Source organism: Hipposideros armiger, unplaced genomic scaffold (genome assembly GCF_001890085.2).
Source record: "Hipposideros armiger isolate ML-2016 unplaced genomic scaffold, ASM189008v1 scaffold_474, whole genome shotgun sequence".
Taxonomy (NCBI): Eukaryota; Metazoa; Chordata; class Mammalia; order Chiroptera; family Hipposideridae; genus Hipposideros; species Hipposideros armiger.
Window position 1 is genome coordinate 414,287 of NW_017731824.1, and position 10,112 is coordinate 424,398.

The 10,112-nt window shown below is 45.4% G+C and overlaps 1 protein-coding gene across 1 annotated transcript in view; it reads left to right on the forward strand.

Annotated features, from left to right (window-relative positions):
* The window catches only part of RREB1 (ras responsive element binding protein 1), a 144,384-nt gene that overhangs the window by 104,925 nt on the left and 29,347 nt on the right, over positions 1–10,112 (forward strand). The window contains exon 9 of the mRNA XM_019666546.1: positions 1,785–1,974. Within this exon, the coding sequence (XP_019522091.1) occupies positions 1,785–1,974 (190 nt within the window). The remainder of the gene's footprint in view (positions 1–1,784; positions 1,975–10,112) is intronic.

The following is a 10,112-nucleotide window of genomic DNA, read 5'->3' on the forward strand; positions in this document are numbered from 1 at the left end:
CTACCTGTCTCCTAGTCCCCTGGTACTCTTGGCAGGGAATGTGTCCTGTAGTTGGGTTCGTTCCCCCAGAGCGTGGCATACGTGCAAGGGATTGCCCAGGGAGCAGGGCCAGGAGAAAGGAGGAAGCTGCCCTGTCTGGGCCCCTGGCTGAGAGAACTTTGATTATCTAAAGGTGCTTGGGGCTTTGGAGCCATCTCTTCCCTGGAAGCTCTTATCCCAGTTGGTGAGCTTAAGCATAATTCCCTCAAACGTAGTTTTGTAGGTTTGCATATTGAGTGGCTTGGAGGAACCTGGTATTCTAAATTTAGTTGAATGATGACAGGAATCTTGATGGCAAGATGGAGCCGAGTTAGCAGCGGAGATAGGAGAGGCAGATACACAGCAGGGCCACGCTGGCTACGTCCTGCCACGGCACGATAAGGGGAGCAGAGGTGTACATACTTGGCACGTCTTTCATCGCCAGATGAAAATGAGCTCAGCTGCTTCACAGGTGATTTCATTATCTCTTTATTTCCAGAAAAGAATTTGAAAGCAAAAAAAGTTTCCATTAAGGTGTGTGCAATGTAAGCTTGAGCAGTTGCTTTACCTCTCTGCACCCCAAGTTCTCTCCCTGTCAAACAATAATAGGACCTGCCGTAGAGGTTTGGGGAGTGGCAGATGCACTTGTTTGTGTAAATACTGGAGTGATGTTTGCTTGGCACATGGCGCAGGGGTCATGGAAATGTGCTAAGTCTGCACTACCGGACACAGTGGAGCCCATGAAATGAGGATAACATGACTGAGGAAATTTTAAATTTAACCCACCACATGTGGCTCTAGTGACTACTGTATGCAGTGCCCTTATAGGGGATATTGATAATATCCTAATGATTGTATGGTTTTCAAGATGGTTGTTCTCAGCAGAGACCTTGATGATGACACTGGTGTGAAAAGTGGAGTTTATTACACGTCTGTGTGACCCAGGATATTTAAGGTGAAGGAGGAGGTTCTCTCTAAAGTGCAACATGATCATGTTTAGAGGGACTGCGTTTGTGGGGGTCTTTCTAGGAGAGGGAGACAGCCTCGTGATAGGTGAAGGCAGGACTATGAACAGGGCTCACGTTTTGTCTTTGCTTCATACCAGCTGTGTGACTTGAGCCTCAGTGTTTTCATCTGTAAGGTGAGGGTCAGGATACCCACCTGCCTACCAGGGCCGAGCGCGCTGCCCCGTGGGGTGTCCTGCACGCTGTTTGGGCTCAGGAAGTGGGAGCTATGGCTGGTTTTCACATCCTGATGGGAATAATATCAGAAATTGAATACATAATCACTGTCACATGCTACTACTTCAGTTGGAGAATTTGATTACTATTTTATCCCGATCAAATACCGTGGATGCTGATGTGATTACTCTAGATGCTGTGTACATTTGTGCTTTTTGGCTTGTAAACATTTTTGATGATTAGAAGGAGGGAGAAAACCTCTGAAATGATCACTCTGTGTGACATAATTCAGGTAAGAACAAGTAGGCCTGTGACAGTGGCTATCATCTCACGCACACCTGTGTTGTCTGCAAAGATTGGATATCTAGAAGTTGGTAGAGCATAACTTTTTTTAAAGGAAGAGTTTTGTTGCTAACCATGAACAGACTGTCTTCTTGACGCCATAACATTTTTATTTTATTATAATGATTTGTTATGTCATATTATTTTCACTTACAAATGAAGTGACAAACATAATAAGACTAATGAACGAGTGGGAATGCTGACCTAGCTGCCTCCTTAGAGCCTGTCCCTTTCTTCTCCCAGATGTGACATTTGCTGTGTCACCTTCCGGACACATAGAGGATTGCTACGCCACAATGCGCTTGTCCACAAACAGCTTCCCAGAGACGCAATGGGAAGGCCTTTCATCCAGAACAACCCTTCCATTCCTGCTGGCTTCCACGACTTAGGATTCACTGACTTCTCCTGTAGGAAGTTTCCTTGGATTTCTCAGGTATGCTGATTGACCAGCAGACCCGGAAGCTACCACCTTCACGGTCTGCATAGTTGGACTAAACTTCCTCACCCTGAGGTTTCCTTTCCTTAAAGTGTTGTCCGTTGGGCTTTGTCTTTTTTTTAATAACAGCTTTTCTCTTGAAATCCAGCTTGGCCCTTTTAGTCTTTATTGGATTGTTGGGTCGGTCAAGAGGTGTAGGTGGCCTTTTATTTTGTGTTGAATATCACACTTGCACCTGAGTCTAGCTCATCAATACTTCTGCCCGTTCTTGGGGCATCTGGATTTAAAGTTGTGAATTGTTGGCCACNTTGACTCCATTCCAACATTATACACCACATCCCATGACTATATATGTATTAAATTATAGTTGGCATATAATAGTATTCGACGGCAGCTTCAGATGTACAGTGCAGTGGTCAGGCCTCTACACCATCTATGAAGTGGTCTCTCCACTGACTCTTAATCTTTGATGTGTATACTTGCTCCCATCCCATTTTAGGTACTTGGGGAAGATTGTTTGGGAAACAGGCTTCAGTCATTGGTTATCAGGGCTGATTCCTTTAATGGTGACAGTTATTCCTGATAAGCACCTGTTAGCCTACTGTGGGCCCTCAGAACTGCTGGCTGTCCTCAGGGCTTCTCATACCCTGACCCCTGCACGCAATGCATGCCCACGCCATAAGAGCACATCTGTCACACCGCAGCTCTACCCCAGCCCCAAATGGTGCTGGTTTCTTTTAGAAAAGGAAAGAAAAGAAAAAGAACTGATACCGTGGTGCCCTGCCTCATTAGGCGAGTTGTGGTACATTTCAGTTCTCAGTTCAATGACTTTAAAACTTCAGCTTTTGTTTTTTTAAGACTAGCGGACCTGGCTATGAACAAGAACATCATTCATTTGCAATAAAGTCCTTTGAGAATTGAAAGGACAAACCCTCAGTTAAGGAAGGAGAGTATTTCCTTGGCCTTCCAGAGCTGGCTTGTTCCAGCCCTTACCTTGCCGTCCCTTTGCCTGTGGGAGCCAGAGGCAGAGGTTGAGGGCACTGGCTGGCGGGTTGGGTCTCTCTGTGGCTTCAGAACCAGGGCAGTTGGCTGTTCTTGTGGGAGTCAGACTTCTCTGACCACCTTAACAATGGACTCTTTCCAGCCCAGCCAGTCTCAAGGCTGGAACCAGTGTGCTATGGGATTTTGCTCGTTTGTCTGATTTCCAAAGGAGAATGGACACAAGGCCTCAAATATATGTTGAAGGCTCTCTCTGATCATGCTGCCTCCCTCTGGCCCCCGGCATTGGCAGCCCCCATTCCTGCCATCTGTCCTTTGTATACCAGGGGCCACGGTGGAAACTGGGCTCACTGCACTGCATGCAGCTGGGAGGCATTTCCCTGCCCCGGAACCCCACCTCAGCTCTCTGCTGTCTGTGCTTCACATCTACTGGTGCCCCTTCAGTGACATTACAAGTGGTGCTAAGGGAGGCAGGGAAAGAGATAAGCTGCAGGCAGCTGCTTTTCCCCACTGCTGCTCAAGAGAGCCCGACTCTGCATGCCCGAAACGACAGCTCCTTTCTTTCCACCCACCCCTAACAGAGCTCACTAGATCCCGGTCCCGGTCATAGGAACCACCATGATGGAGCAGTCCTGCGAGAAGCAGGACCCCGCAGATCAGGGGCTGGGATGTCACATGTGGGCGAGTGGGGAGTGCTAAACTCTAGTATTCTCAATTCTGTTACTCTTATAGAAGCATTTGCTAACATGTACTGGAATTCGGGTTCTGGGTGAGATAGGCACTGGTGAACTACCTTGGGGTACAAAAACACCATCTCTGTGAGCAGAATGATTTGGTGTGATCATCCTTTTGTAACTTGAGGACAGGCTGAATGTGCCCACATTAGCATTCGTCCCTGTGTTTCATGTGTGATCTCACCTTTACTTCAGTTGGCCTTTGCAGTTTTTCTACTGATGAATTTTTGTTTTCCTTACACGAACGTATTTGTATTTGCATTTCAGTATGTGATTTAAAAAGAAAGCAAGCAAGTTTTGTTTTTAGAAGAGTCGATGAGGTTCTATTAGCTTGTTTAAGTCCTACAACTATTAATAGACACACTTTGTCCCAAATGTATTTGTCTTACAGCGAAGCTAGTTTCCCCTTGGAGAAGTTACCCTCCGTTTCCAACAGAGGGCCAGCTCTGGTGCCAGAACATCAGAAAGCAGCCTCTTAGGTTTGTAAAATTTCCCTCTGGCACATTGTCAAAAATCACTTGCAAAATGAAATCGCCCTGCAGTGCTCCCCTCTCCTATGATACAGTTCTACTCCATCAAAATATTTTGCAATCATTCTGTTCACAAGTTCCCGGCAGAGTTGAGAGATCCCCCAATTGGGAGTAAGGGGAGAGTTGTGGGGGCCACCAGACCAATGGCTATGGCCTTAAAGAAGATTGACAGGCCCATGTGAAGTTAGCAATTACCCCAGGATGGATGGGTGCTGCACAGGCCCTGCATCCAGCAGCATTGCTTACAGATTTACAATGACCTTCATTATCCTTGAAGAGCTGCTTAGAAACAAAGTTGCAAAGCATTCTTCCTGGGGCCTTGGGAGGGCTGGTTGAACCAGAGTGTCTCTGGCTGGCAAAGGCCAATCCAAATGTTCCTGGGTGATGGGTTTCCATGCTGGTTTTATTTAAGGTCTGTCAACAGCTGCGGAGTGTGAGATGGGAGGCACTGTTTTTCTGTGGGTGTTTTTTTTTTTTCTTCTTTTTTTCTTTTTTCTGTCTTGTTCTTTTTCTTTTTAACCAGACTCACTAGGTTGCTTCTGGTTTCAAAGCAGATTTTTTTTTCTCTGCCACTTTCGAGCTGCTTGTTTGGGAGATGATATTGTATATCTTCATAGAAGTGAAACAGGAGAGCGCCTTGCTTGAAATCCCATGAAAACTGAGGTGTGAAGTTGTAGATCTAGGGCCTCATTTAGACGTTATTAGAAGGCTCTGAGTGTGTGTGCGCGGACTGGGAAGGTACACGCTTCTCTTGGGGAGCTGTGGCTCCAGGAAGGGTGGCGGGGGTGGTGAGGACGCAGGTGGTGTATGTAGGACAGAGGGCTCACCAGAAGGAACACGAGCTTCTCCCCACGAGTCTGAAGATTAAACACTAGATAGAGGTAGAGATGACTGGGAAGTTCTTGATAGTGAAAAGAGCGAATGCATCCTTTTGAAATTAAAATTCCATTTTCCTGCATTTTCAGTTTACTCTCATTGTCAGGAAATGAACTGTTCTTGATTTTGTTGTTGTTGTTGTTGTTATTGCTAACAATATAAAAAAATGGTTCAATTTGGAATAGCACCTTGCAGTTGTCCAAGCATTTTGTTATCTGTTGTTAGTCACAGTAACTCTAAAGATCCCCATGTTATAGATTAGAAAGAAAACAGGCTTAGAGAAAGAAGGATAAAGAGCTCTCACAGGCTTGTAGCTTAAGGTGTTTATAGATTCAAGATCCTCTCACTTAATTGTCACTATAATTTGTTTTCCAAACTTATCTAACTATGAATTGCCTGGTGTGCTTGTTGTTCACATACAGATTCCTGGGCCCATTCTGTAGTGACTTGGATTCTGATTTCTTAACAAGGTCATGAGGGGATTCTTAGCTCAGGCATGTTTGGGAAATTTTACATAGCAGGCAACCGAAATACAGATGAAATAAGTCGTCCAAGGTCACACAATCTGAAGTTCCCCTCCCAGTGTCTCTGGTCCCCGGGCCCATCCCCCCACTGCTCTGCAACTGCCTCTCACAGAGGACACTGGTTTGACGCTGGTTCCTTCTGCCTTGTGTTTACTGAGCACCTTGTCAGTGGGAGACATAGAGGAGGAGCTAAACATGTAGAAATAAGTGATGAAAATGTGATGTTATTCAAAATTGATTGCTACCGTAGAAGCACAGCAAATTCTGATCTGTTAGGAGAGACTCTTCGTTGTTTTTGTAAAACCTATTTATGATGTCCCTCACAGAGAGTACTTATGGCCAGTAGGCTGTGCACTAGTCTCAAATGGGAGGGTGTTCAGAAAGATCTCGGGGGTATAAGAAAGAAATTACAGAACTTTCTTTTTCATCTCGCCCTTTACAATTTTCTGTTTTTGTATTTATTGATATACCTGGCATGTTACATGTGTGTGCAAATATGTGGGTGTGTATAAATACGTATCAGGCACAATACATATTTCTCAATTAAACAGCAAACAAATACGGGACGCATGCTCAGAAATGTTTTCATAACAAAGTGTCATATAGTTCACAATGTTTGCAGCCCACTTCTTAGGTCCACCTGCTCACTTTTTACAGCTGACTTACGTGCTACCAAAAGTCCATATTATTTCTTCCCAACCTGTGTGTGTCACTGATACTGTCTTTATTTGCTATAATTTCATTAAATTTTATATAAACCAATGAAGTATTATTGCTTTTTTTTTTAAAGAATGATGTCTGTGAAAACTGAGTTGGGTAGACTTGTTTATAATCCACATTGGACAGTTTTTTGGTTTTTGGTGTGTTTGTTTTTTTGTGGGGTTTTTTTGTTTGTTTGTTTTTTTGCTGTCAAATTAAGGGGTGGGCAAGATGCTGATGAACAGTTGACAGAAATAATCATAAAAATCTAGGATTCTGGTTTAGTTTGGTTTGCAAAAATCTAGGTTCTTGCTCTGCCTTAAAGAATCTAAAACTGGAAGTCAAAGATGTTATGAGTATGATTCATGCAACAGTGACACTGGAACTAGACTCTAACATGAGCGGGCGAGTGAATGTCCAGCCAAATCTTGTTACACACAGTAGCCATGTTCCGTAAAGTCATTGTGAACACAGACCGCTGGCCCGTTGTTCCTAGGGAAACGCAGGGTCACAACACTCTCATCAGCTCATCACCAGTACATAACTTTGTGTTGTGTGTTTCTGTGTAAAGGCACTTTAGTTAATAAAGACTATCGATTCATTCACGTTGAACTCACAGCCACCAGCACTGCAACTCATGCCCAAGTGAAGCGTATCAAACACACGTCTTTTCTCCGTAAATCACGTCACAGTCTTCTTACGCGTAGGAATGCTAGGCGGCACTTCAGCACTACACTTGGGACCATTTTAAACAGCAGAATCATCAACACAAAGCACTAAATAGATTGTGGCATTATAGAGAATTTTGGCACTAAATAGACTGCAAAAGACACTTGTTTACAGCATGAGAGCTGACACGAGCAGGCAGAGCATCTCCTGTGCGACCTCAGCTGGGCATGTGTGCGTAGGGCAGCTCAGGGTTTTCCCCTGTGCTGTGCATGTCCGCGAGTAACCAAGAAAGGACTGCAACTACCGACTTGGGGGTTACAAGTAAATTTTAACAGATAGACAAATTCACAAATACAGAACCCACCAACAATGAGGATCAACTGTGTTCACTTCACTGTGTAGGGTAAATAAACTTATTTAAGGTGCGCATGAATTCTAAGCACCCCCTTCCCCTTTACCTGACTTTAATTAATGAGCCCCTCCCTACAAAGCAAAGTAAGCCCTGTTGTCTTCACATGTAGAAGGTGGGCTAGGACAGGCCTGGGCCTTCAGGTATGAGTGAACGAGTGCACAGTCACTGATTCTTACTAATGCTGTTTGTCTCGCTGAGCCGTCAGGATGAAATGCATCTCAGTATTTGTTGCGATATGCCAGCAGCCAGGACAGTGCCTGGCACCAGTAAACATGAATTTGAGACTCTGCCAGTGTTCTACACAAAATGTTCATAGGCACTGCTAATTAGAATCTGAGAAATGTGAGTTAGTGTAGATTTCAAGTGGAAGATGCCTGTAGGGCCACTGGGTGACAGCTCTCCACCGCCTTGCCCTCACCTCCTTCTCTTAGTCTCACCGTCTAGGGAAGGCACACACCAGTGTCCATCTCCCACAGCTCCACAAACCTCACCTGCTGACGCCCCAGATAGGACAGAGGAGAAGGAGAAAGACAACATCTGAAACTAGCTCTGTACCATACTAGATGGGCTATAGGCTCGACCCCCCACCCTGCCCATCCTAGGTGGCTCACTGCCAGCCTGTGAATCCCACGATGGGGGGCCTTCCTGAGCCCTGGGCTCGGCACCTCCCTCCTGACCCCTCCACTTTTCCCCAGAGGCTCTGACTGTGCAGTACATTTGCTAAAGAAATGGGCTCCTTCACATGACCTGTGCCATGGTGAGACCCAGTGTAGCAGCTTCTCTTACAGAGTTTTTATAAATTGAGACCCCCACCCACCCACCCCCACACACAGACCTGCTGCAAATAGTGGACACTGTTGAAACTTGAAGAAAGAAGCAAAAGTCAACCCATTTTCATTTGCCATTTGTAATGAGAGATTTCGTTTACCTGTATTAAGAACTATTTCAAATATAAGCTGAAGTAGAGAGAATAGTCTAATGACCCGCCATATTCTCATCACCCAGTTTCAGGAGTTATCAACCTGGCCAATTGTGTTTCATCGCTTCTCTGCCTCCGACTTCAAACCAAATCCCAGGGAACACATTTCATTTATAAATATTTCGTTACGTATCTGTAAAGGAAAAGGACCTTTTTTTAAAAAATGTGGCCAACATATCATGATTATAACTAAAAAATTAACAGTAATATCTTAGTCTTATCTAATATCTGGTTAGTGTTAAACTTCCCCAATTCGGATGTTTCTCTCAACCTTTCAATTCAGTACAGAGTCTTCAGCTGGTGGTATGGTGATTGGTGGGTGACCACATGGAATGTGCAGTTGAACTTCAGCCTGGGAGGACTAAAGTCTGGGTGATAGAAGAGAAAGAGCGCCCTTACAAGGGCAGTAGGACTGAACAGACAGTTGTGAGGCCCCAAGGGTGGCAGCCCCCTGGAGAAGGTGTGTGGAACTTGAACGTGTTCCAACCAGAAAGGGCGCCTCCCCCAGCGTGGCTGCACCCGTTCTCCTTCCCTACCTACCTGTCTCCTAGTCCCCTGGTACTCTTGGCAGGGAATGTGTCCTGTAGTTGGGTTCGTTCCCCCAGAGCGTGGCATACGTGCAAGGGATTGCCCAGGGAGCAGGGCCAGGAGAAAGGAGGAAGCTGCCCTGTCTGGGCCCCTGGCTGAGAGAACTTTGATTATCTAAAGGTGCTTGGGGCTTTGGAGCCATCTCTTCCCTGGAAGCTCTTATCCCAGTTGGTGAGCTTAAGCATAATTCCCTCAAACGTAGTTTTGTAGGTTTGCATATTGAGTGGCTTGGAGGAACCTGGTATTCTAAATTTAGTTGAATGATGACAGGAATCTTGATGGCAAGATGGAGCCGAGTTAGCAGCGGAGATAGGAGAGGCAGATACACAGCAGGGCCACGCTGGCTACGTCCTGCCACGGCACGATAAGGGGAGCAGAGGTGCACATACTTGGCACGTCTTTCATCGCCAGATGAAAATGAGCTCAGCTGCTTCACAGGTGATTTCATTATCTCTTTATTTCCAGAAAAGAATTTGAAAGCAAAAAAAGTTTCCATTAAGGTGTGTGCAATGTAAGCTTGAGCAGTTGCTTTACCTCTCTGCACCCCAAGTTCTCTCCCTGTCAAACAATAATAGGACCTGCCGTAGAGGTTTGGGGAGTGGCAGATGCACTTGTTTGTGTAAATACTGGAGTGATGTTTGCTTGGCACATGGCGCAGGGGTCATGGAAATGTGCTAAGTCTGCACTACCGGACACAGTGGAGCCCATGAAATGAGGATAACATGACTGAGGAAATTTTAAATTTAACCCACCACATGTGGCTCTAGTGACTACTGTATGCAGTGCCCTTATAGGGGATATTGATAATATCCTAATGATTGTATGGTTTTCAAGATGGTTGTTCTCAGCAGAGACCTTGATGATGACACTGGTGTGAAAAGTGGAGTTTATTACACGTCTGTGTGACCCAGGATATTTAAGGTGAAGGAGGAGGTTCTCTCTAAAGTGCAACATGATCATGTTTAGAGGGACTGCGTTTGTGGGGGTCTTTCTAGGAGAGGGAGACAGCCTCGTGATAGGTGAAGGCAGGACTATGAACAGGGCTCACGTTTTGTCTTTGCTTCATACCAGCTGTGTGACTTGAGCCTCAGTGTTTTCATCTGTAAGGTGAGGGTCAGGATACCC